The sequence below is a fragment of the Falco rusticolus genome, chromosome 4, assembly GCF_015220075.1.
Source record: "Falco rusticolus isolate bFalRus1 chromosome 4, bFalRus1.pri, whole genome shotgun sequence".
Taxonomy (NCBI): domain Eukaryota; kingdom Metazoa; phylum Chordata; class Aves; order Falconiformes; family Falconidae; genus Falco; species Falco rusticolus.
In genome coordinates, this window is record NC_051190.1 from 91,836,264 (window position 1) to 91,861,902 (window position 25,639).

A 25,639-nucleotide genomic window follows, 5' to 3' on the forward strand; every position below is an offset into this window, starting at 1 on the left:
ATAGCTTTATCAATGTCTGCCTTTCACACGGTTTTATTTGTAGCTTGTTAATATTAATTAGTTTCCTCTTTGCTCTAGAATAAAAAAGAACGAAGTAGTGAGCTTCACAGCTGAATGTTTGAAATTAGGGATACTCCATCTTTTAACTGAGTTTCTCTTAATAAGTTGAGCATGGAGTAGTTATTGATCTTCCTGGCAGCATTTGTATCTGATCAAAGTGGCAGCGTAGACAGCAGGCTTTGTGACTTGATGCCATACTCTGTGTGGATATAAATGCCTCTGCATGTCACAGGGTGATGGAGAATTGGAGCTGCATGCTCAGGGCTCTCTGCACTGCCTGAATGATGCAGTGATGCCTTAGTGTAAACACAAGTAAGCTCCACTGGCACATGCATTGTTTGCTTCTCAGGTCACTGTCTCCCAGAGCAACCCCTCTTTTCAAATGAGATGTAAGAGGGTTCCTGCAATAAAATTGTCAGTGGCTTACAGAAAAAAAAGCAAGGTGCGATAAATATTCCACATACGTGGAGAACTTATTTTATAATGTAATGCAGAGGCTGGAAGGGACCTGGGATTAGTCTTCTGTGGAGTGGCAGGAGCGGATCCACCACTCCTTCCCCACATCAATTTGGTAACTGCTGCTGGTTAGAGAACTGCCAATTAACCAACTATTGCTCTAACGAAGTACTTCATATTCTTCTTTTCTGTGTTTTGCATGTATGATTTTCTGCTATACAGACAAGCAGCGAGTTGGTGCAGCCGGTAAGCAAACCTACCCCCAACATCGCAACCTTTCTAGACATGTGCTTTAATCAGTGTGGTGTAATAGTTTTCTGGTTTTGTCTATCAGTGCTGCTCTTTTACATTGCACTCTATTGCCTCCAAATGTTGCAAACCACATAGCTTTCCTTAAACGGCTTAATTTAGTCACTTTCATTCTTTAAATTAAAACTGCTCTAGTAAAATATAAATTTTGTGTTTTCTCATCAAGTCCGCCTTTATCTTTTTCATCTTGTGTTTTTTCTTTGCTTTTCTGTCTGCTTAAAGCCTGATTCTTCAAAAAGTCTTTCCCTGTGTAACCTGGTCATGGAGGAAACCCCAAACAGTGGGTCATCAGAAGATACTAACAGATCTCAAACTGATCTAGGTTCACTCAACTGGGGCCTAGATGTTAGCACACCCAGTGTCAGCCAGGAAATTACTGCAGGCGGTTCTTTGCTTTTCCCTGGGGCAGAGCAAACCTCAAGTGAATCCACGGGTACTCTGTCTGCTAGTGTTTGGCCTGCTGTAGGTGAGCAGGAGGATGCTGCACCAGGGTCAGCTTCTGTAAACGAAAACCAGAGGACTTCACTGGAGGACCAGTTGGACGCCAAAAATGCTCCATGGGAAGATGTGGTGACCAATCAGCCTCTAGAGAACATAACCAGTTTTGAGACACCCATCCTGGGAACTGATAGCTTGTTGGATGAACCCCTCCCATGTGATGTGCAAAAGGCAGAGGAAGAGCGGGAGGAAGACGAGTGGGCAGGTGCCAAGCCAAGTGAAAAGGTAGAAACCAGAGCTGTTAACTGCAAGGAGGTAGAAGGTACAGAGGAACTGGAAGAGCGAGGTTGTGAAACGAAACGAAACAGTGTGGCAGAACTTCACGAGGGTTTAGCAAAATCAGATCTTGAAATGGTAGTCAGCACAGAAGCAGAAAATTTACATGAGTTGGAAGATAGCGATAGGAATGCTGGGAGTGGTGTTAGTCTAGAAAACCCGAGGGAAGAAGAATTCAAATGGGTCAGTGTCATTGAGGAGACAGATAGAGAAATACCATTGTTGAGCACAGAGCCGGAAGGTGGGGACAAAATAGTAGTGGACAACTGTCAAACTGTAGAAAGCACTGGTGCTGAACCTGAGAGAGTCTTTGGTATCTCGGATCAGGACCGTGAAAGGACATTTGAGGATGGCTTAGACCAAACTGACAGTGGTACTGGAGAGAGTACAACCATGGAGCATATAAACTTGAGGGCACATGTTGACCTAGAAGTAACTGACCACACAGAAAAGGACCCTACAGATACTGGAAACATTCTGTGTGATGCTGAATTATCCAGTACAGAAGAGTCTGATAAAGGAACTGAAGACAATAGCATCAGCCTCCTCCCAAATGGTAGTGCTGCTGCTGAAGGTCAGTCTGCTGCTGAAAAAGAGTGGGCGTTGCTGCCAGAGACAGCTGATGCTGCTAGCACAAGCTGTGGTAATCCTTGCCTAGATAATGCAGAAAACCAAGTGACAGGTAGGGCAGCAGCAGCAGTCGCTGAAGAGCACCCTAGTAGCGGTGGTATTCCTGAAGCCTTGGAAACAGAACCCTGGCTGGCAAACTGGGATCCAACAGTTACTAATGATTCTTGGGGTTTTTCTAATCTGTCAGATGGCCAAGCCAATGGACTGGATAATTGGCCCTTTTTCCCCAAGCAGCAAGACTCAGAGGAAGGTAACATGGAACATGTTTGGTTAGGCATTAGTGATAAATGGTCTACACAAGACCTAGGAGGGACTGATAACACCTGGGGAGAAGTCGGTGTGAGCACAAGCAATAAAAGTCAGGAGGCACCAGTAAAACAAGGCTTGCCTGGGGAGCAGGCAGGCGTTAGCAATCCTGGACCGAGCAAGGAGATAGCTAGACCCTTGACTCTCTTTCAAATGGGAAATTCCAGAAATGCTAGCACCGAGAGTTCAACTAGTCCTAAAGACAATGAGACCAACAACTCAGATTTATCTGAAGATGAAATTGCTAACCGGAGATATGGATTGTTGTACCAGGAAATTGAGGCTGATAAAGAAGAGGTACCTACCCCAGTGTGTAGCCTAGTCTAGACAAAGAGTTCCTTAGGTCATGCATAACCTTGTCGTTTAAAAACAATCCGTTTGTGTGTTTCCCACTGCCCCTCCCAAGCCCGCGCTATTCTTTTTTTGAAAGATTGCCATGCAACTGCTCATAGTGTGGTGCCCCTCAGCCATGTAATGAAGCAGGCTGACAAAAATGCATTTCAGAACAGTGAATGAAACTTTGAACTGCGAAGGCACCTTGTGTCTCGCAGGTTTTGTGTTTTGGTTGTATAACTTTAAATGCACCTAGTCTTTTTTTATTATTATTTTATAAAAATACTTAAGTTCCTCTGCTTTTTGGTTTTGTTGTATTCTTTCAGCCTGTGACACCTGTTACCAAATAACACTGTCATCATATTTCTTGCTGCCTTACCCTTAATTTTACTTCTTTCTTTCTTTCTTTTTTGATGTCTGGCCTACATTTTTATTTTGCAAATAAAAATGTTTTTACTCATGTTCTGATCTAGTAAAAAAATGATAATTTGTTCTGATCTTCACTTCTACTTAGGCATCCAGCACAGCATTTAATGGATTTGCACAGGTGAGAAATAACACATTTTGAGATTTATTTTTTTTTCCTGTACTGTTAGGAGGGATTAGGACTGGCTGTACAATTTCAGGAAATCTGTTCTGCATACACAATAGTGTTATACTGACTCGGATCCAAACCTTTTCCTCGGAAATTATTCCTAGGTGTTACTAGAATGGTGCTAATACTCTTGTTATTCTCGGCCTGACTGAAACTAATAGCAAAAATCCTTAAAAAGAACCTTAGTGGGACTTATTTTTTCCTCCTACAAAGACTGATTTAGCTTTTTTATTGTGCTCTTTTGTGGGTTTTTCTCACAATCCCCAAATCCTATAAAGCATGGTTTCCTCAGTTGCACATACTTTCAGTGTCTCTGTGTGTGTATATATGAGTTTTATTTATTTATGCATCTTGATTTTCATATAAGATATATTTTAATCTGAAAGTTAAACCTAAATTATTCGTTTGTTGCTGTGCTGATGGTGAGACTCTGTATTAGGCATCACAGAGATTCAGCACATGAAGATACCATGTTTATGCTTTTAAATTCCAGGGCTGTGCCAGGATCCCATATTTCAGGTGGATAACCCTTGTTAATTTCCAGCATCCTTTTATAGACTAGCTCATCCACAGCACACCTTGCACACCATGTTAGAAAAGTACCCAAAAAGGCTGAGTGTATACAAGGATTGGAATGAGTCTTCCAGTGCTTAACAGTTCTGTTCCAGAACATTTAAATTAGTAAAGAATCCATAAGGAAGGGGCAAAGCAGAAGGCTGCTACCTCTAATAATTATGGGAAAATGTTTGCCCAGAGGAAATCAAAATTTGATGCCCACACCGCAGTAGAAAAAACTATTTGGCCCAGCAATATTTTGCGAACTAATTGGTTCTGAATGGGCAAGATGTTGGAAAGCATGTCCATTTTTCTATCTTCTTAATGCAGGTAAACTTTTATATGTGTAATTACTATAGTTACTAACTAAATAAAAGCCCAGCATTAAGTAGCTTAGAGCTAGCGTACTCCCCAGGCACGGGCACATGTCATTGCAAAAAAAGGTTGAGTTTCACAACTTAGAAGTGCATTGTGCCTGAAACAGAATCTTTGCAATTCGAATGTATTTAATGAATGGATTTTTTTGCTGCCTTTAATAACATTGAACAGTTTAGAAGTATAGAATATATAACTGAAAAAGAAATGTCTTTCATATTAAGTACGCTTAACTAATAATTATTTTTAATACCTATTCAAATTATCTAAGTCGTCTTATTCTATGTGAATTTACTAATGGCTTTACCTGAATAAACCATTAAAAAAATCAGGTCTTTGATAGACACCTACAAATATCCCATCTCAAGTATTTTTGCATCATTGTTTTTCATTTCTATATCTAGGATACCTCTGCATTTACAGTGCAAGCAAATGAAAATGTGACAGAACATTTGGTAAGTGGTGGCTTTTGCTTCCTTTTTAAATGCCTTCTAAAAAATTGCTCCTTTTTTCCTTTGTACCAAGATATTTTCTCTTTTTTTTGTGTGTGTTTTCTAATCCTCTAAATCACAAAATCTTAGCTTTAAAGAGTTGGTAGGTTATACCATTGTAGTTTTAAATCTTTACTAACTGAAAGTCTTTTACAGGGATAGCATAGAGAAAAAGAAAAGAAAACCAGGTTGTTCTAAGATATGTTTACTTTTCAAAGCTGTAGTCAAACAGTTTGTTCATTTATTGCATTTAGGAAACAAGTATGATAGTACTGTGGTCCAGTGCACAGCTGGTGGTAGTACGTGATGGCTGCTTAAATGTCTCCAGTATTGCTGTAATTTTTTCCACTCTCCACATATTAATAGTAGGCACAGTCTATTTCTAAGGAGTGGAGAATCTGTTTGGGAGTGATCATACTTGGGCAGTTTCTTAGTTTCTCTTACAGTCTTAGGTTAGCCTGGATGGCAGCAGAGTGATAATATTATTTAATGTGGCTTTTGTATAATGCCACTGGTGGTGCTTGTAATTGTGGTTGTTACTGAATATGGTGAGACCGTTTTTACTTGTAGCTGAAAAGTGGTAACTAGTCTGAAGACAGCTTTGTCAACAAGCGACTTGAAGCACATCAATGCAATCTGCGTTATAACATTACCTGTGATTTTAAGCCTGAAAGTTTCTTCCAGTGTTAAACCTCAGGAAACTCATTAGGCATCTTACCTGGGATAAATCTATTTTGTGTTTTTCATTTCAGTCCTATTTCTTCTTTGTGAAATTCCCTAGAGCTGGCATTAATCCATTACACAGAGAGATTTCTGCACAGCACGGTGTAATGAACGTTTCTTTATGCTATGCCAAATCCTGACGGTCTTGTTTAGGCAGACTTCTCTGTACCTTAGTAAAAATCAGTGTGCTTAAGGAGTATGTGAAAAAACAAGTGAGAGGCTATGAGTTTTTTTCCTAAAAAATACCAAGGAGGAGAAGATTTTAGTATCTTGAAGAATTTAATGGAAGCTGTCTCTTCATCACAGGAGACCTTCTAGCCAGCTGCCTCTTATCAACTGCAAAGCAGCTAAATAGCTTTTAAGCTTTATATTATGCTGAGCAATTTGTTCATGGCAAATTAATCTACTGGGTTTATTTTATCTGGTTGAGTCAGCCATCTTTATAAATAGAATATGCTGAGCACAGCTTGCAGCTCTCTTGTACACGCATGCATTTGCAAAGCGATGACTCCATTAGAGAACGCACTTTTGCTGTGAGCTGTTTTTGCTATAGGACTGGATGTGTTGCAGGGCTGCTGCTATTTGCAAGGTTCTTTTGGTGAAAAACAAGCTTAGGCCAGAATTTAAAAGGGTGGAAATCCCAATAGTGGGTTGATGAATGGATGCCTTGTAGGTTATTGAGAGCTCCAGAGGGAATGCATTTCCATAAGAAACCAGGGATGATTTTCACACAGCCAAAATTCAAGCAGTCAGTGGTTGCTTTTATGCATATAAAAACTGTTGGAGTCTCTGCTAGTTGTTCTTACATCCACTGGAGGAGGGATTATATTGTCTGAGAACAGGCAGAACTAGGGAATAAGGAATAATTTTAAAAACTCATATTTGAAGCCCAGCATTTGTGCACACAAGTGCCAGTTCCAGCTCTTGGGCTTGCCATCAGTTTCTGGAGCATTTATGAGCAAACTGGGTGCCTTCCCCCCACCTCTATCAACCCTTTCTGTAACTCAGGAGGCCGATGCTTTCTTTCCTTGTGAGGGAGGGATGTAGGACTGGCTTCGTTTACATGTAGAACACTGAGCATCAAAGGGCCCTTTAGATGCTGTAAGGCCAAGCATTGCCATCCTCTCCCTGGCAAAACCTGGCAAGACTGAGCCAGAAACAGCACTGTGCCAGGCACAGTTCCCGTTCCCCTCTTCCATCCCCACTATCATGTGCTCCTCAACAATTTTTCCACTGTCTGCTTAAAAATCAATAAAACCAAAGACTGAGGCTGAAGAAGCTCCACCTGGGGAACCCAAGGTCGAGGAAACCCCTGCTGCTGCCGTTGTGGAAAAGGAGGCCATCCCTGCTGAGCCTGCCAAGCCAGCAGAGCAGGCTGTGGTGAGTGACCTGTCCCCCATGCCACCTCCTGGGCCTCATCTGAGCCACCTTTCATCATGGTGAATATGCCTGCTGCATTTCAGCCATCCTTTCCATCACCACCATCCATCCATTGCTGGTTTTCCCAGCGCCCAGCTGTGTCACAGCATGCCTCTCCAGCATGCATCCTCCTTTCAGCCCTAAAATGTCGTTCGTCTGATGTTTGGCATTTTAGACTGAAGTTCAGCTGAGTGATTGTAGATTCACAGAGTGTTTGATTCCAGATGAACTTCAGAAGGGGAAAGAATTGATGCCATTTTTAAATGACATTATTAGCAGTTTTCTCAATTCATTTCAAGCTGATCTGTAAGGACTAAGCCAATGTACATCTTGTATGGTCCTTGCTAGAGCATGAAAATACCAGAAAAAAGTGATTGTAGTATAAATGTATCTACAAGGCTCATGGTTTTGGAAGCCAACTGTGAGCTGAAGAGAGAACTCCAAGCGCCTGTTTGGAGATTTTTGCATGTCAGCATTCAGGAAGCGGTGGGAGAAGAAATGACAGCTCTGCAAGAAGAACAATGCAGGGTATCTGATATTGCTACAAATTAAGAGCTGGTCTGAGGTGGTAGGCATGGGGTTTCTCTACTGGCCAACATCTCTTTTTATAATAGATATCTCCATGAATATCACTTTTATCCAGCTGAGATTCATCTTCTAAATACTGCTGTCAGAAGATCTTGGCAGTGGGTGATACCCACAGGCTAAGAAACCTTGGAGGAAAAATATATCTGTTTTTGTAGGCTGAGTTTTCATGCTTTCCTTGAAACCATAACATATTCAAAGTCTCTAATGAGTGTCTGTTACTGGTAGAATATGCAGAATACTACTGAAAAACTGGACAGAAAAAGAGGTTGTGTTGGGGGTTGGCTCCTGTGCCACAGAAGCCAGTAGAAGCTGTATAGCTGTGCTTTTTGACCATCGAGCACAGTTTGGTGCCATTTTGTGTTCCCAGAAGAACCAGGTTCAGCTTGCTGAGTCACTCCTGGCCTTGGGTGAGTCCCTGTGTATCTTCATCTGCTAGGTAGGGATGATGATACCCAATTTATTATAAAATTAGATGTTTTTCAGTAAGCATTTGATACACTGCCACATGGGAAGCAATATTAAGCTGATGCAGATGTAAATTAGCTGAAGAAAGTGGAAGTAGCTGGTACCTATAAATGTGGCAGCACAGAGCATGGACAGAAGACTTACCAGATATGTAGCATCCTATGAATCTGTCTCTGGAGCTGATCTTCTTTAACATTTTTATTAGTGGCAATGGCTCAGACGCTACAAGCCTAACGGTTTGTATTATCAATGACTCCAGGTTGAGTAGTGTCATTAAACTTAGGGGGATGGCATTAGACCCACTAGTTCTACTCACCAAGGGGAGGCTGGTTATCTGCTGGTGGTGGTAGACCCATGCAAAAGCCACAGGTGGTACTAAGCAAACTTAGTCTTCAGCAGAAAGAAGTACTAGTTTGGTGTGCAAGGTTCTGGAGTACAAATGTAGTTTATTAAAGACCTTCTTAAAGATGAATTGATGAGTTTGCCTGGGTGCTTCCAGCTGTCCATGCCATGGGAGTAAAAAGTGGTATCCAGCACAAACGGTACAAAAAGGCAGGTTGAACTTTATCTGTAGCACCTGCCTAACTAATTCTCCCTTGCTCACATCTTCCTAAAAGAGGATAAATGATTTATTGTAGAAGGAAAGGGAGACAGTGCTTGGTGGCCTGTTCTGGAGGACTTTGAGGGAAAGGGAAGGTAAATGCTTATGTTTGTCCAACCCTTTCCATTCTCCATGTATGAGAATAGCATTGGAAATGCAATAGCATTGCAGCTATGGAGGGAAGCAGTCCCCTTGTGTTCCCCAGGGCTATGTTTAGGGTTTAATTCTGGTTACACTTATGTGTGAAAACACAAAATTATGCATGAATTTTGAGTATTTATATAATTTTCTTTAATTTTTCTTTTGTTCCACTTGTTCCACACTGGAGCAAGTGATTTCAGGATCATCCCATTCTAGTAAAAGAACTGAATGAAGAAAGCCCCATGGTCTCTGGAGACCAGGCTCTCCCCTTCCTGTGTGTTTTCTTTTCCATTGATATAAATCCCTGTAATAACTTGTCAACTCTATAGTAAGCCAAATATTTAAATTGCCTGTCTGAGGCACATTGTTTTGTCGAACTCTTATCCAGAATGCCTCATGTCTAGTCAGAGTAAAATTGATAGTTTGGAATAAAGAACGAGGGAGGGGAGGTGGAGAGAGGATGGATGGGAAATCAGTCATTGGTCTGGAGCTCTCCTGTTCCCATGAGTGAATGCAGGGAATAATGTGGAAGAACACATACTAATGAAAGTGAAAAGGTGGTTTTACTTTGATCTGTAAGGATTTACTGGAGGAAAAGAGTTGTAAGAGAAGTTCACCATTTTTCTAAAAGGAAGCCAGCTCCTATTTGTCTCTCACTAAGACAAAGCAATGTTCTGAAGCCAGTTGCACATCTTAAGCACTAATTAAATGACAGGCCGTGGCTGCAGCCCCATGCGTCCTCTCATCAGCCGGCACGACCATTTTAGATGATTGGTTTTGCTTCCTGACTGTCCACAAGAAGTTCTGGGTCCACGGTCTGTCAGCCGAGACACAGGACTGCAAAGCTGTTGGGACAAAGGCAGGGAGAAACAAGTGCAAGAGCCAGGCAATTTAAGAGCAATCCAGGAGCAAGACCATAGGCGTTAAAGAGAAGTTAAACCGTTTTGATTAGGTTTGTGCTTGGGTTTCTGTTACTTTTTGAGTATGAAATTGTCCTTGCTAATTTGGGAAAATAAGGTAAAAGTGCTGATTTTGAAAATGTCAGAATTGGAGTTATTCTGCATTTGGCTCTGAGGGGTTGTTATTTCAGGGAAGGGCTTTCCAGGACTTGTAAAGAAGAGTTTTGAAGATTAGGATTAACGATAAATATGATCAAAGCTAAGGAAAAAGTACACTGAGTTGCAGATGAAAACGTATCATTGCTTGACAGCAGTGCTGCATTTGTTTGCTTTTTGAATGACAGTTTACTTTAAAAGTGGACTTGTAAAATGTTGATAGATACTTTCTTACTGGAAATCTTTTACTGAGTTCAGTGACCTCCAGTTTGGAGTGACAGCTACTAATCAATTTAATTTTTCTCTGGTAAGTTTCCTGTCACACCTCATTAATCCCAGAAATTTGAGGTATGCATTCTTCATTGTAGCAGCTTCACATTAAATTTTCTGGTAGGGTTTCCATTTAAATCGGGGAGAGAATGGTCCAGGGAGTAGGGTACCACTTGCCGGCCAGGGAGTTCTGAATTCAGTTAGTTGCTGTTTCATAGTCTCCCTGAACAAGTTTGCCAAGACTTCATAGCCAGAGCTCATCAGAATTGCTGCCTGGGCTCTTGTAACCTATTTTTCTCTTGGTCTTTCAGGTCTCAAATGCCATAGAGCAAATAAAGTTTTTGTTAGTAGCTGTCAACAGTTGATCTTTTTTGAGGAGGAGATAAAATGTTTGGTAATTAAAGGGAGAGAATGACCATGTGCACCAACAGAAGCAAAGTTAACCATGGTAAAAAGCCCTTGCATGGACTTCTGCACAGCAAAACAGTTGTATCCTTATTTCCGTAGCATCCCCAAAGGCAGCTGTAAAATCCATAGAGTACAGTCTAAGAGATATAATGCATTAACCGCTGATCTATTACTTTTTCAAATAATACTACCCCTTTCACCACATCATGTTTTCACATGCAAAGAAAGATGACATGAGGACATTATAATAAAGTGAAAGCTTGTGAAATCTTATTGCCCTTTTTTCTTCTCCTACATGTGAGACATAGCTCAGAGATCAGCTTTTTGACTTCCATTATGCTCATTAGTTTGGAAAGAGCCTTTCAGCGCTTTGGGTCTGATGCCTGCCTGGGCTGGGCTCTGATGTTCTCCCGTTAAAGCAGTCAAACACTCAGCTAAATACTGTGGTTTTCAAAGCTGTGTGTAAGCATATATGAAACTACCTCCTGATAAGCTCTTTGCAGACACTGAGCAAGTACAGCTGAGCCCAGAAAACAGCCTGCAGCTTTGAGGGTATCTCATTGTGGTCAAATCCCACTGTAAGTACAATTCACGATGCCCAAATGGCAGAGCATGTTATTTGGGAGAGCAATACAATGGTTAGATACAGAAGAGCAGTCAACTGTTTCCAAATTCTGAGCGTGCAGCTAAGTGCAGAGATGGAGCATGAGGCCATTAAAAATACATAGCTCTTGTATACAGGAGAGAACTGAATAGTGTCATTCTGCTGAAGTCTGCAGAAGCAGATTTTTCTCTGTTTATGGGACTGAACCATTACTTACATGTTTTTTCAGTCATCTTTTTTACATGAAAGCCTAGCTTTCATGTCCTAAAAATGGTACATTTCATGCTACTGTGCCTCACTTCTTAAACCCCACCATCCACAAAATTCCAATTTCCAGCTAATAAAAAAACAAAAGCAAAACCCCACTAATTTGACTAGTGCACAATAGTCAATTAACTTTGGGAAGTCCCAAGCTTTGGGAAGCAAGGGGAGCACTCCTTACTTTCCTCTTTCAAATCAAAACTGTGCTTTCAGTCAGCCTTGAAAACAGTCCTCATTTAAAAATATGTATATGTATATATTAGATTCTTCTGCCAGGAGGCCCAAAGCTGGGCTGATGGGATTCTTACCCGAGAATATTGCTGGAGTATTATTAAGAGAAGGGCACAGTCTGGCATGTTTCTGATTATAAAGTGCAGGATAATGCTCATTTCTGAAGGCAAATAGACTTGTAAATGTAGCTGATGGCAGAAAATCAGCACTTTTTAATAGTAAAAGGAAAGGCATCTATCTGCCAACTTGCAGTTGGACGTAAAGCTGTTATTGGCAATAGAAACATTTGTGTACATCTCTGCAACATACTGTAAAAAAAAAAAAAGGTGAGACTTCTGTGGGTGACTCATATGTACAATGCTACAGTAAGAAATAACTATATTTTGCTGCATTTGTCTTTTCTGTTTAAGACCCTTCACAGTCTCCTCAAACTTACTATAAAATCAAGGACCCCATGGCAGAGGCTTGGCAGGTTCAAAAAAAGAAAAGAATTAATCATTAAAAAAAAAAAAGGTTATATAATACTGTAATTTTAATGGGATAAAGCTGTGAGAGGTTTCTATGGAAACACCGCTGTCAGCAGCTGCCTTGCCCTGGCATCTGGACACGTTTGGGGCTTATGAGATGACTGCCGGCGATACTAGAAGGTTAGATAAGAAAAAAACATGAGTGCTACGAAGTTTGGCTATAACTGAGCATCCTTTTATTAAAAAATAAACATGGAACCATTTCAACTGAAACTTGTAGAAATTTTGGAGTGACAGTTGTGGGCATGAATGCAGTTAGCTGGAGCCTGAGTACTGGAGGTCTCCTAATTTCTGATTGCTAAAGCAGATGGTCCAATCTACCATGCCAATACCTACATTTGCATAACTTTCTTGACACGTAGAGCTCTTTTGAAAGATCTGACCTAGCTGTGTTTGCAAAACAGCCTCAAAATTTATTAGCAAAGTGGATTTCTGTAATGGAGTTTTGATTTGTTTTTCCTTAGCAGAGAGTCTTTAGAAATAGCCTGTGTCTGCAGGGAGTCAAATCCGAACAGAAAAAAAGCACTTCCAACTGTTTCAAACAGGCTTGAATTTGAGTGGTTTTGACTGTTTACCTTCTGTATAAAAGGACCTAATGTTAAACGGCATCTGTGCTCTCAAAAGTACTGTTTGGGGGGAGCCCACTACCATTCAGTGCACTTGATCCCTTGAGCACCAAATGGGTGTCAGATTTGGAAAACCACTGATACGTCTAGTTTTTTAAATGTCAGGCACCTGCTGCGTGTACCACTGAATATGGACCTAGAGAAAGGTGATTCTGCAAAAAAAGATGAACTTTGTGACCCACCTCTTTTGAACAGCCCCTTTAAAAGTGTTGCAGTCCAACATGAGTGGAAGAAGCGTTTTAGAAAGTTTACCTTGAAACTGGTGAGTTGCAGGGGCAGCAGCAGGATATAATGGGAACAGTTTGACTCTTAAGTGAGAGAAATTTGAGCTTGCTGGAAGCTGCAGGGTCAGCAGTGTTGTGGGTTGGTGCTTACTACAAACTTCTTCAAAGCTGGTGCTGTTACAAGAATACTGATAATGAAAGTAAATAGTCCTTACCACTTAGAGCGTGATGATGGTGACATATATAAATGGTTTTATTTGTTGGGTTTTAGGTTATAACTACTTTTATTTCAGACTATATGTGGCAGTACAAATCTTTCTGCTTTGCTGTATAGAATCCCATTTAGTCCCAGCCATTCATTTCACTGCATCCCATACATGCTGTGCTTCCATTAAGCTTGATTCATATCAACTTCTCCGCATCCATTGCCTCAGCATGAGTAAGGTGATGACCATATTTCCTCTTTATACAGGACAGTGTCGAGGCAGGGGATAAGGAGACAACTGGACTTGCTGAGAAAGAAAGCAAGGTACCTATGATCAGCCTCAAGAGCGTGGTTGTGCTTTAATATCGTTCAGAGAATCATGGCAGAAAGTAAATTTCTCATTTGCATGTCATCGATATGCAGGCCAATATGATGCAGTTGTGACCTAGCTGCAGTATGTATTCTAATGCTGCACAGATGTATCTGCATCTGCAGTATATATTCTAACAGCAGAGTGTCTCTCGTTCAGTGCAGGGCCTGCCTTAGAAACTGCCTGTTGCAGCGGTATAGAGTGTTAAATATTTCAGGACAGCAAACTAAGCAGCTCTGTGGTAGAATGTATAATAATAAAAGGTATAATGCTGTTTCTATTGACATTTGGAAATATGTTGCATAATACTTTTTACACTTTCCATAAATGTGTTTGCCTAGCCTTCCTTGCAAAAATCTTATGCATAAAATGCATAAAAAGAAAACCAAAACAAATTAAAAAAAACCAACCCGGCTTTGATTAATCATTTTTTCCTAGCACAACATGCCCTGAACTGAAACATATATGTGAAAATAATCATGTTACAAGTTTGTTTGCTAAAGCACAAATCTTATGTCAAGTTAGATACAGTTAAAATCAAATTACAAAGCATCGGAAAAGCTCAATGACATACGTTAAGCTGCGCATGTGTGGGCTGGAATGATTGTGTCTTGCTTATATTTCTTCAGGGGTGATAGAACTACTTGGTCTGAATCCTTCCATGATAACGTGAAACTATAATGTGTTCAAAGAGGCACAGGGAGCAGTAGCAGAGGAATGGGTACATAGTAAATGCAGGGATAGGGACTGAGAAAGGTATTGTAACTCCTAGTTATTCATCACTTAGGATTTGTATCTGGAGGTGCTGACAACCTCCAGTTTTGCTGTTACTGGTTTTGGTGCCACAATGTATACAAAAACTGTGAACTGGTCTCCACGCATGTTGGTTTCAGAACATGGGAAGTCCAGCTGTCCCAGCTGGGGTTTGTTAGACCCCTAGAATCTCCTAGAGTTGAGAATATAACTATGGCTCCAGGATATCCCAGTTTCGCTGGGAAGTGAGCTGGGGACTTACTGGTGCCATACTCCTTAACAGTGTCGCCACATCCACGTAGAAATCAGTGGAATTACACTAGCAAGAAAATATAGGACAGGAGTAGTAGATCTAGCCCAGATCGGTGTTGACACAGTGCAAGAGAGCATTGTGTTGCTTCTCTAGCATTGGCTTGGCACTGCTATTAAGTCCTGTCCAAGAAGAAACACAGAAGAAGTTCCTCACTATCCTGGGAGCACCAAGGCTAAGTCTTTGAAATCTTTCCCCTTTTTCTAATACCACTTGTCCTTATAAAGTTGAGGTCTCTTACCTGGTGAGTTTGACCCTGTGTTCTGTTTAAAACAGCAGTGTTATGGTATGCAGAAGAGCTGCCGTAGGGGGTCAAGCTATTTGCTAAGCTAATATCTGACCTTCAGTGGGGGGTGATCCCTTTGCATAACAAATTACCCCAAAAGTCTTCCAAGACTTAGCAAGCAATTGATGTATTCCCTAAAGCATGATGGTTAGTTCCTCTTGACATCATATTAGCTAGCTTAGCTGCAGTTATAATCAACTGTCATAAAAATTACCCAGTCCCTTTCTAAATCCAGCCGTGGGGTGAGATCTTCGGTTCTGGAGAACCGGCATAGCTCAGGGAGCTCCTCTGACAGACCCCCAGCAGCAGGCTCAGCACCCCTCCATCTCCTTTCCCTGGGCTCATTCTTGCCGCTGCCCAGTCTGCGGAACTGTGTTGAGCTGACAGCAACATTAACGGGAGGAGAGTGCGACCGTGTGAATCGGCTGCATCCCGGGTAAAGAAGCATTCGCTTCTGCCCAATTAAAACAGTCAAGTGGTTCTTCTATCGCAGCCCTCATTGTACTGGGTGACCCTTTCTTTGTCCCCGGTGTGGCTGGTGTAGTGGGACAACTGTCTCAATTTAAATAATACTGCTAGAGATAGCTAATTTGGCATACTATTAAGACAGTCTAATATTATTGGTGACCTATGGAAATGAGATCTGTAGGATTGGTTTTAAATATGAAGTAAGGTAATACAGGTGACTATGAAAGTAAGTGGTTCACCATAGCTGGGTATTAATTCAGTGGAATGAGCCTCCCTCATTTTTTTTTTTTTTTCCTTCCCCCCCCCCCCCCCCCCCTACTATATTTGAGGCTGATAGGGAGGTTCATTCTGTGCTACCCTACATGCATTTTTGTGAAAGCTTTTTTTAATCATCTAGCTTGCATTGGTTTTGTACGCTAAGAAACAAGAGCACATGATTATGCAATAGTGAGCTGTGGTATACATTCAGTGACTCATGGCTACAGGCCGTGAGAGTGTCACCCTCTCACTGCGGGGCGTTTGATAACTGATTCATGTAAATTAGTATTCTCCTCCTTAGTGAAATAAAATGGGCTATACAAATCCAATAAAAAGAAGAGAAGTGTTGATCCTAATCACAACAGACAGCGAGATCGATTTCTGTAGAATGCTGTTAGAAGCACATGGTATAAAATCCATCTAATATGCGCTCTGTTCCCCCTCTTTCCTACTAACCTCTTCCAGGGCTTTTTACACTCGTCATTTATTTGAATATCTTCTTGGGTCAAGGCTGCTAAAATTGGTAATACTATGAATGGCAGGCTTGCGTGCCTTGCAAGTCACGGAAGAACATGTCAACGTCCGTCCATGTCTTTTGGTGTTACTTCTTTTTATGATAGAGCATCCTTCATCAGCAATGTTTTCAATTTATACTAAAGCTTCTCCAGTGATTTCTACAAAACCCTGTAGTACTTTCTGCCTTCAAGGTCTCCAGAAGAATTTCTTTCTCACATCAATTAATAGCAGTAGATAGGAGTAGTGCTGAATATTAGCTATTGCTAAAAAATAATGCCTGAAGAGTGCCCATGAACAATTGTAGGTAGGTCAAGTTGAGGTCAGATAGCTGAGTTAGCCTCATCTGTGGAGGAAAGGTCAAACCGAGGAAACAAAGAGCATCAGGCTGTTAACTGGAGATCAGAGGTATTTCTGCTAACTGTAGCTTGACATTGGTACCCAGAAAACAATTTTTCTTCAGTGTTTTTACTTTGTACTGGTGATAACTGCTGTACGTGAAAAATTCCATGTTGAAGTTAATTGGATTAACAGAATAAGTGTTGTCAATTACCTTCTACCCTCCAACCCTTAAGATCAATCCACTGTAAGTATATGTCCTATATGCTACTGTAAGCATATACCAGTATATACCAATACAAATGTTAGGGTGACAGGTAAATTAGAACAATAGTCTCTTCTAAATGAAGGATTCAACACTGATCTATAGGCAGACACTTTTCTATCAGCCTTTCAAGAACTGGAACAAAACATGCATTAACTTTTCAGCGTGGACTGATTACAAATGGTTCAGTTGTACCCAGACTGAATGGGTTTCTATGTATGTTTCTTTTTTTTTTCTATACTGACCTAGCTATATATCTTTATGGTTGGGGTTTTTTCTGATATCTGATGGAATCTCAAGATTTCTGATCTTTATCCAGCTGTAGAATATATTTTCTTCTGCTGATACAGTCCAATTTGCAAGTTTCTTTATTAGAAAGGAGTGTGTAATTAAGGCAATATTTTTGAAGTCGGCTCAGATCTAGAGGTAGGTGACAGTAGCTGGAGAAGGCTTGGAGTGTCTTCCCAAGAACAGACTTCACCAGCAGGGTACTGTGGACACCTGGACAGCTTGCAAGCTCCTTCTTCTCAGCAAAAACCTGTGGTGAATTTCTTCCACCATACAGCTTGAAAGCAAGAGAAGGGAAAAATACTAGCACCTTGGCAAACCGTTACTCCACTAGCAACACCTGAGGACTCTAAGTGGTGCCTTAGTGAGGTTTCATACATGTCCCTCTCCCACCTGTTAACTTCCCTGCACAAGCTTGCCCCTGGCACTGCTCTCCCCCACCCAAATCAGGAGGAAACCCAAGTGCAACCAAGGCCGTGTGTTGGTACCACCCAGGGAGGCCACAGAACAGAGGCTGGTCCATGGTGTCTTCAGCAGATATCCAGAACTGCTATCCTGAAAGGTCCCTCCCTCCTGTTGTCTGTAGGTGGTACCTGTCACCGAGGGGGCTGCGGCAGCAGAAGACGGTGTGGCTGTGGCAGCAGGAGCTGGTGATGGCACTGCTACCACTGAGCAGGAGGGTGTTGCTGAAGGTGACAAACCTCAGGGAGAAGAAAAGGAGGCTGATGTGTCTCAGGTGACTCGTGTCGGTGCATGGGAGAGCATGTTAGGGGAATTGGGACAGATTCAGCAGCCCGAGAAAGGCAAAGCTGCTGTAGTTCTGTGCCGCCAGGTCCAACAAGTACAAAGGCTGAGGCTCTCCTGGGATAGCCCTGGGATGGGCCCACACAGGTTATCACTTCTGAGTCCTTAATTTGGCCTGTGCTTGCCTTTGTGCTGCAGTGCTCCCCTGAGCTTGTGGAGATGGGACTTGATGCACTGATGGCTCCTGTGATGGGCCTGGGAGCAGCATGGGCAGCACATTGTTTGGGCTCCTGCTGTTGTCTCTCTGTGGTCCTCTGTGGAGATGAGCTTTACCACATAACCTAACGGGACTTTCAGGAGAAATAGGCAAAGAAAGTAACTGATTTTTCTTGTCCCCTGGCACCATGTCCTATCAATAGCGTTACTTTGTTTTATTTAAATCACGGTGGTCAAGCTTTGTATCTGCATCTGGCTGCTGCCTTCTGCAACCTCTGAAGAGCTGGGGAACAGCTCCTACAGCAGCTCCTGCAGCTGATCCTGCAGCTGGGCAGCCAGTTGCCACCTCCTGTCATTGCATGTTTTATTTCTTCTCTGCACCAGGATAGGATGGTCAGGCAGAGGATCAGTTAACATGTTCTTTTCAGGTTGGATGCTCCAACAAGTTTCATTAAATGCTTTTTCTCCTAGGCTTCACTGTTGGTCAGATGCTACCTCCTTAGTCTTTTTGCTTTCTCTGCTCCCGATTACATTGCTGTAAATCAGGAGAAATCCCTGCAATCAGGCACAGAAATGGGTCATGTTTCCTTCTTTCATCACCTTTATATTGCTATTATCCTGCTGATTTGAATTCCCAAAGAAATACAGGACAGTGGCTCCTGGAGCTTGGGTGTACCCAAACCCACCCAAAGTTGAAAGCAGAGTGGAGGAGAAAGGCCTGTTAATTCCCATGCACATTGAAAATTAAACCCAAACTATCTGCAGAGTATTTTTATTACTTTCTGCAATGATTTGTGTCAATACAGAAAGTAGACTTAGGAGGACTAAGGGGAACAGTGAAAACAAGGAAGGGATTACTCCTTTATATTCTTGCACAAGTACTGTTTTCTGTCTTAATGTAAGAAGCCACTGTGGAGAAGAAAGAAATCCTCATTGCCATATATGCCTTGTGCAATAAACAAACAATTGTGTTTTCCTGCTTGGAATAAAGTACTAAATACTCTTGTGGTGCTTTTTTGCTTTTTTCCCCCAGGAAAAGGTCAGCAGCATCCCTTCAGTAGTAATAGAGCCAGCATCAAACAATGAAGGGGAGGGAGAAGAACACGAAGTTGTTGTGAACGAGTCCAAAGATGCCTCAGCAGAGATGGGCACTCAGGGCACTGACGCTTCTCCCAGTGAAACTCCCCAAGCTGGAAGCGAGCAAAAACCTGCTGAAGAAATCCAGGCTGCACCTTCTCAAGATCAGCCTGTTGTAGCAGAAGAAGCAGCTTCTGCAATGCCACCTGGCTTTCTCTTTAAGGTATGCTTCTTCATTCTTCTTTTAGACATCCCTTCAGATCTAGCTTCTGTGGATGTGTCTGTCTGTGCAGGTAGTGTGATGATTTCTTGTGGCCAAAGGATGCTTAGTTTAACAGCCAGGCATATGCACACACAGATGCACACAAACACAGCTTTAATGTTGCATTGTTGCTTCATACGTGAAGTCTGACAAGATACGTTTTCTGCACGCCATTGTTGCTGTGCATATCCTTATGTAGCTGTAAGACTCTCTGAAGCGCAAGAACCCTTTCATCTCACCAAATTACTACTGAAAGTTAATATATTGAAAAAAACGGCACTGCCACAGAGTTAGTCAGCAATATTGTACAATATATGCTAATTATATATCTGATATACTAACAATGTATTTGATCTTTAAGGTCCCTTCCAACCCAAACCATTCTATGATTCTGTGAATATTAAAAAATTGGCATTTTTCTGGCCTGAAAATCTATAGTGGAAGTTCTGGTTCTGTTGAAACCCATGGGACTTCTACAACTTATGGTAATGAAGCCAAAATGTGTTTCTGTGACTTTAGTAATACTATAATTATAAACTGTTGGGATAATCAAACAGAAAAGTTTAATGAGGCATAAGAGAAATTCTCTCCTTGGCTGGCAAGACCCCTAGGGTTTCCTGGTTCACAAAGTTCTTTGATAATGCGTCTCACTTTAGAATCATTGAGCAGCAGAAAAGCTCCTTGAGGATGGATGAACTTTACATGCTTCCTATTATAATTTGCACAGTTCATACTAATTAGTCCCATAGCACTCCATAAGTATGCCATTCTTCTTGGTCTTTTCTCATTGCTCAATATTTTCAGCAAACTTTTGAGAATAACATTAAGGTCAGGGTGAACAGTATCACACAACTCTGACTCAGACATGCTGATGTAGTTCATCTTTTGTTTTTCATCACGGTCTCTTGGGTCAGACATAAATAAGGAGAAGTAGAATACATGCCTGCCATCTGGTTCTTGATGCCATTTTCTTTCATTATTGCAGAGTTACCATGGACCTGGCTGTGCTTTGAGAAAGTTAGAATAGCATCTCTCTTAAGGAGGTAGAACCATTTAGTTAAAATTATCTGTTCACAATGACATGGTGATCCTGCCAATGTTTTAATAATCAGCCCTTTGAATGACAGGTATTTTTGGCATACCCATCTGCCCAGAAAGGGAGCTCTTTCCACAGCAAGCATTAAGTAGGGTTCCTATTACTTGTCTCTGATCACTTGTTGAAATGGGCGCTGTACGTCCCACTCAAACTTCTATGGACATTTACAGCAAGAGTAATATCCAGTGGCCACAAGAAAAGAATGAATGAGAGTGAGCCTGAAATATCAGTTCCTGGGAGCCTTTCCCAGTTTTATTTGCAAAATCCTGCCACCCCTTTCTCACATTTCATAGTGATAGTGGGGAATGAAAGCAAGTTCCTTACACAGAAGGAATAAGGGTGCAGGACTTGTCTGAGAGGCAGGAGTTGTGTGGTGTTGCAGTATCATCTGTCCTTGAAATACTGTAACCTTGGGAAAGGATCTTAGGTTTCCTTTGGTACTCTCAGAAAGACTTACTTAAGATGTCCCTGCTTCCAAGGATATGAACAGAAAACTTTGACATGACTCAATGTCAACATTAATGATTTGACTGTACCTGTCTATAGCCATATGTTTGCCTAAAAAAGGCACGTGATTTTTATTTTTTATTTGCAATAAAGATTTAACAGACAATTTTGTTGAGAAATGTCTCCATTTAGATCGTGTCTGTATGTTTGGTGTTACTTTCTTCAGGTTGAAGTTCTACATGATTTCGAGGCAGCTAACAGTGATGAGCTTAATTTAAAGCGAGGAGATATTGTACTAGTAATTCCTTCCGAGACCACAGCTGATCAGGTAAAAGCACATGATTCTTTCTTTTGCTTACATTTTTCTTTTGTCTCACCTTTTTGCTCACAGATTATAGCTAATGGGAATGTTATTCAAAATATCATTACTGTTAGAAAACGTGAAGATTTTAATTTTGTCTATTGTACTTGGTTTCATTTGAGACTAAATGGCCCAGCTGGTTACTGGTAAAGTCCCAGATCTATGCTGCTAGCAGGATCTGACCTCAGCATATTTTCTAGGGCTTTTTTAATGCTACTTTGTACTGGATTTTATACAGGCACACATGCACACAAAGATTTAATATGGAATGTGACTTAGAAATTGTGCATGATGTTGCTATATATCATAGTGTCTTAACATTGGAGTAGAATTGATTATGTGGTCCGTAGATGTTTGGAGTTTTTACATGTGGATTTGGAGAAATAACACAAATTCAGCCATTGAGGGCACTGAGACTGCACACAAATTGTGCTGTCCTACAGCCAAGGTATGGAGAGGTGCTGCTTGTGGGCATCTGTAAGTGCCAGTAGTGTTGGTGAAAAGTCTCCCATTGATTTGGGGGTTGAGAGGTAGGGGACTGAATCCTGACTAGTCAGGTAGCTAAGAGCACTGATCTGAATGAAAAGTATTTCTTAAAATAGGTCTAAATACTAATGCCCTAAGTCTATATGAGTTCTAGGAACTGTTAGAAGTTGTTTTGATGGTTGATGCTGTCCAAAAGTAGGTAATAACCAGTGTTCATCATCTCAACTGAGCTTTCTTTTAATATGAGAGATAAGTAACTGAGGGGTGGGGTGATTTTTTGTTTATTTTGTTTTTTTAGAATAAAAGATTTTTCTTTCACGAGGGAGCTTTGATCTTTTCGTAGGGGTAGATTCTGTTATCCTTATTCAAATTGTGCTGCATCTTACCTCATGGGTAGTTCAACTGATTTTATTATCAGTATTTGCAGAAAAAGACACTGCTGTAAGGATAGCAAAATCTGCTCTCTGTCTTCAGTCTGTTTTTCTTAGGATGTTATGTATTAAACACGCTTAGTCTTCACTTGGTGAATCCACGAAGTATATTCTTCTCCTGTGGTGTGAGTTGAAATAGCATTAGCATTAATTGGAGTAAATTGTGTGCAATGATGGAGAAAATAAACCTTTATGTATTCCTGGTTTTGAAACCATTGTGGTCATATCTTTATTACTCAGTACATATTTGCCCTTCATGTTTAACATCACCATAAAGCTTCATCTTTTTGTCTTTTGCCAGATACTTTGTTGATTTATATAGAGTCTTTTTATCTTTGTTATTCTTTATCCTCCTTCAAACTTGACCTGTCTAAAACTATAATTCTAATACAGCTGGTAACATCAGCCTGTGTTCCCCATCCAAAGCAAAACTGTCCCACCCAGTGGCTTTTTTCCATTAGTCTTCAGTTGAATTTTTGTCCAGTAAAAACTATTCATTCCTTTCTAGTCTGTGCTGCCTGTGCTAGAAGGCTGTTGTTCCTCTCTTCTTTCTCTCGGATATTCCACACTTTTCTAAAACATGTCCCCAGTTACATATACCCAGCCAATGACATGCATAAGCTGTATCTGCTTTAATGATGCTTATTTGGGGGCAGAGAGCCAGTACACCACCACACGCAGCCACTGAGCAATCGTGACTCAGTGGTGTACATGAAGATCTGTTCAAGCTACTCTGTCTCCTTGTGTGCTCTTTGTGCAATAATAACACGGCAGCATTAGAAATTATGTTTGTTGTGGCTTTGCTCTGGCTCCTGTTCTTAAAAAGAACAAGGCGCGGGGTTACTGAGATGAGAATAGATCAATCATTTTTAAAAATACCGGTTTTATTGTATTCCAGGTAGAATCGATCACACTTAAGGGAACCCCGCACTTTCCAATAAGAAATCTCTTTTGATTGCTTGGACTGCTGGCGATTTGTTTGCAGTTTTGCATGCCAAGCTCTAGTTTAGGCTTCCAGCTTTTTTTTTTTTTTTTTTTTTAATAATTGCATATTAACTAAGTTAGAGTTTCTAGAGATAGTAACTCCAGAGACTGCAAGAACTGTTATTTCTTCTGACTGCCAATATATGGATGAGAGAAAGGAACCCTCGGGGGGAAAATTCAGATTGAAAACTGGGTTTTTTCCCCCATTTATGGTATTGTGTAATGTTTCTGGCCCACTGCTATGCTCTTACTGCACAAGTGCACTGATATGATTGTGGCAACTTTGAAAAAAGTCTCAACAGAGATTTGCATAAATGCAGATCTGCTGTAATGCTGGATGACCTGGAAGACTGATTACCCAGTTTTGAGTTCAGCTAGGGGTTAGATGGGCTAAAGGCCATACAATATGCTCACAGTCACTCAGTCTCACAAAAGAGTGGTCTGGCAAAACAGAGCAAATGGTCTGTGCAAAGTCAGAAGCTGCTTTTTAACCAGAACACTGAATCTTTTAGCCATGTGACTCTGAAATGTCTTCAGGTCCGAAGTTTGTAGCAAGGAAGAGGGGAGACCTGAAGTTTAAGAGACTCTATCTTTTTCCTTGCAGGAGGCTGGCTGGTTGACAGGCATTAAGGAATCCGAGTGGCTTCAGTACAGAGATGCAAATAGTTATAAAGGACTTTTCCCAGAGAACTTCACACGCCATCTGGAGTAGTTCTCTGCTGAGGCAGATGAACGTGGTATGAAGCTCAATCAGTAGGTTTTTAACCTCTTTGAAACACAGGAGCCCACCTTTTTGTAGTTTCAACTGTTGAGGGTTTACAGACAGGCGCCAGACAAAGCTTGTTGAAACATATCAAAATGAGCATGAATACAAACAGTTAAGCTAGCAATTTCTGAAGCGGTACATTGAAAAATAAAATCAAATAAAAAAGAAATGTCCTTATTTGTTCACACGTACGTGGCGACAGGTTTGTTTGTGCTTTGTCAGAGCTATGGTGATCCTGTATTTGGTCCTTTCCCATGAAATCTGAAATTAGCTTCCTCAATACCAAAACCTTAACTTCTCTGCACTAAGTGTATTGTATTGAGTTGCACTGCAGAAGATTTAATCAGTTATCCTGTAGTAATGAGGTCAAACTATTATAAGTTTCATGTGTTTAAAAAAATAATTAACTACTGCAACATTTTTCAATGTTATTTTTGGACATGCATAATATATATACACACAAGAATTTCTATGTGTATATATGACTGCATATGGATATATATGCATTTTGACGACATCATCGTAGTTCTTTGGCTGTGTAGTATCATCAGTACATGCATTGCTCTTTCACTGTCTGGCATTACAGGAAATGGTTTTGTTCCAAAGCAAAACTAGCTGCTCCATTGCCAAAACATGATACAGTATCTGTGTTTGTAATGTGAAATTTTCATTCTGAGATGATGAATAACATCATGTTCAAAGCTGCTAAACCTTTGAGAAGGCATGGCTCAGTCTCCTCTTCCAGCTGCGGTAGTTACAATGAGATAATCTGGAGGGGGAGCTGTTATGATGCTAATCTATACTTTTTTATTTAATTGGCTGGATAAATTTTAAAAAAGAAACAGAACTAATCTCTGAGAAGAAATAAACACAATATATTTTCACTATATGTATTTATGCAGTGTACCTTCACAGATCCTTTTAAAATAAGATATATAATGTATCCTGTATCAAAAAGTCATCTGTAACTTATGTTTTCCAGTGCTGTGTCATTAAAAATAAACCTCTGATCCAAAGAAGCTGTTTTCATCTGTGGTGTTTTTGAAGTTTTGTAACACTGAAGTCTGTATAGTTGACACATTGTGTTAGAGAATCTAATCTTATTTTAATACCTCTTTTTCCAAAGAAACAGCATAGCAGGTGCAGCATCTAAATTCTTGCTCTCAACCCTAGTCATGGCCAGAGCTCCACAAGGTCTGAACCACAGGTCGACAAGTCTCCTAGCTGCTCCTCCTGTTCCAGACTCTGACTGCCAGCTAGTATCAGTCCACAAGCACCAGGGGAGCTTGTTTCTGCTTGACCGTCACTCAACTGAAGATTGCTACCTCTTAGTAATTTTTGGCTTGTCCACTTATTTTGTGTAGAAAGAAAGTTCTCCATGAATCTGCTATATTGTGTTTGCTGATGCCTGGAAGCTGCAAATATTTAGGAATATCTATGTTTTCCTAGCAATTCACTTATTTTTCATGATATTTTGGTTGGGAGCTCATTTTGTATGCACATGACATCTGTTTCCACTTTGTTCCTAAATTTTCAGATTTCAGAAACAGATTTTTTTGTTGCTCTGGAACAGAAGGAAAGTTGGTTTCTCTATTTTTCATAATACAGCAGCTTTCAAAAGCAAGTCTAGTGATAACCGTGTTTTGTGAAGAAGCTGAACGACTCAACTGTAATAGCTAGGATTTTG

General features: G+C 40.8%; 1 protein-coding gene across 14 annotated transcripts in view; it reads left to right on the forward strand.

The window, feature by feature from the left end:
• Positions 1–24,971, forward strand: part of AMPH (amphiphysin) — a 120,792-nt gene extending 95,821 nt beyond the window's left edge. For 2 of the 14 annotated variants that reach the window (XM_037386516.1, XM_037386517.1), the window contains 10 exons: positions 739–762; positions 1,048–2,832; positions 3,383–3,415; positions 4,798–4,848; positions 6,871–6,987; positions 13,500–13,556; positions 17,669–17,818; positions 19,076–19,342; positions 21,151–21,252; positions 23,791–24,971. In XM_037386516.1, the coding sequence (XP_037242413.1) occupies positions 739–762; positions 1,048–2,832; positions 3,383–3,415; positions 4,798–4,848; positions 6,871–6,987; positions 13,500–13,556; positions 17,669–17,818; positions 19,076–19,342; positions 21,151–21,252; positions 23,791–23,898 (2,694 nt within the window). In that variant the 3' untranslated portion in view covers positions 23,899–24,971. The remainder of the gene's footprint in view (positions 1–738; positions 763–1,047; positions 2,833–3,382; positions 3,416–4,797; positions 4,849–6,870; positions 6,988–13,499; positions 13,557–17,668; positions 17,819–19,075; positions 19,343–21,150; positions 21,253–23,790) is intronic. The other 12 variants (XM_037386527.1, XM_037386528.1, XM_037386524.1 and 9 more) reach the window with 11 other exon arrangements.
• Positions 24,972–25,639: the final 668 nt, after the last annotated feature.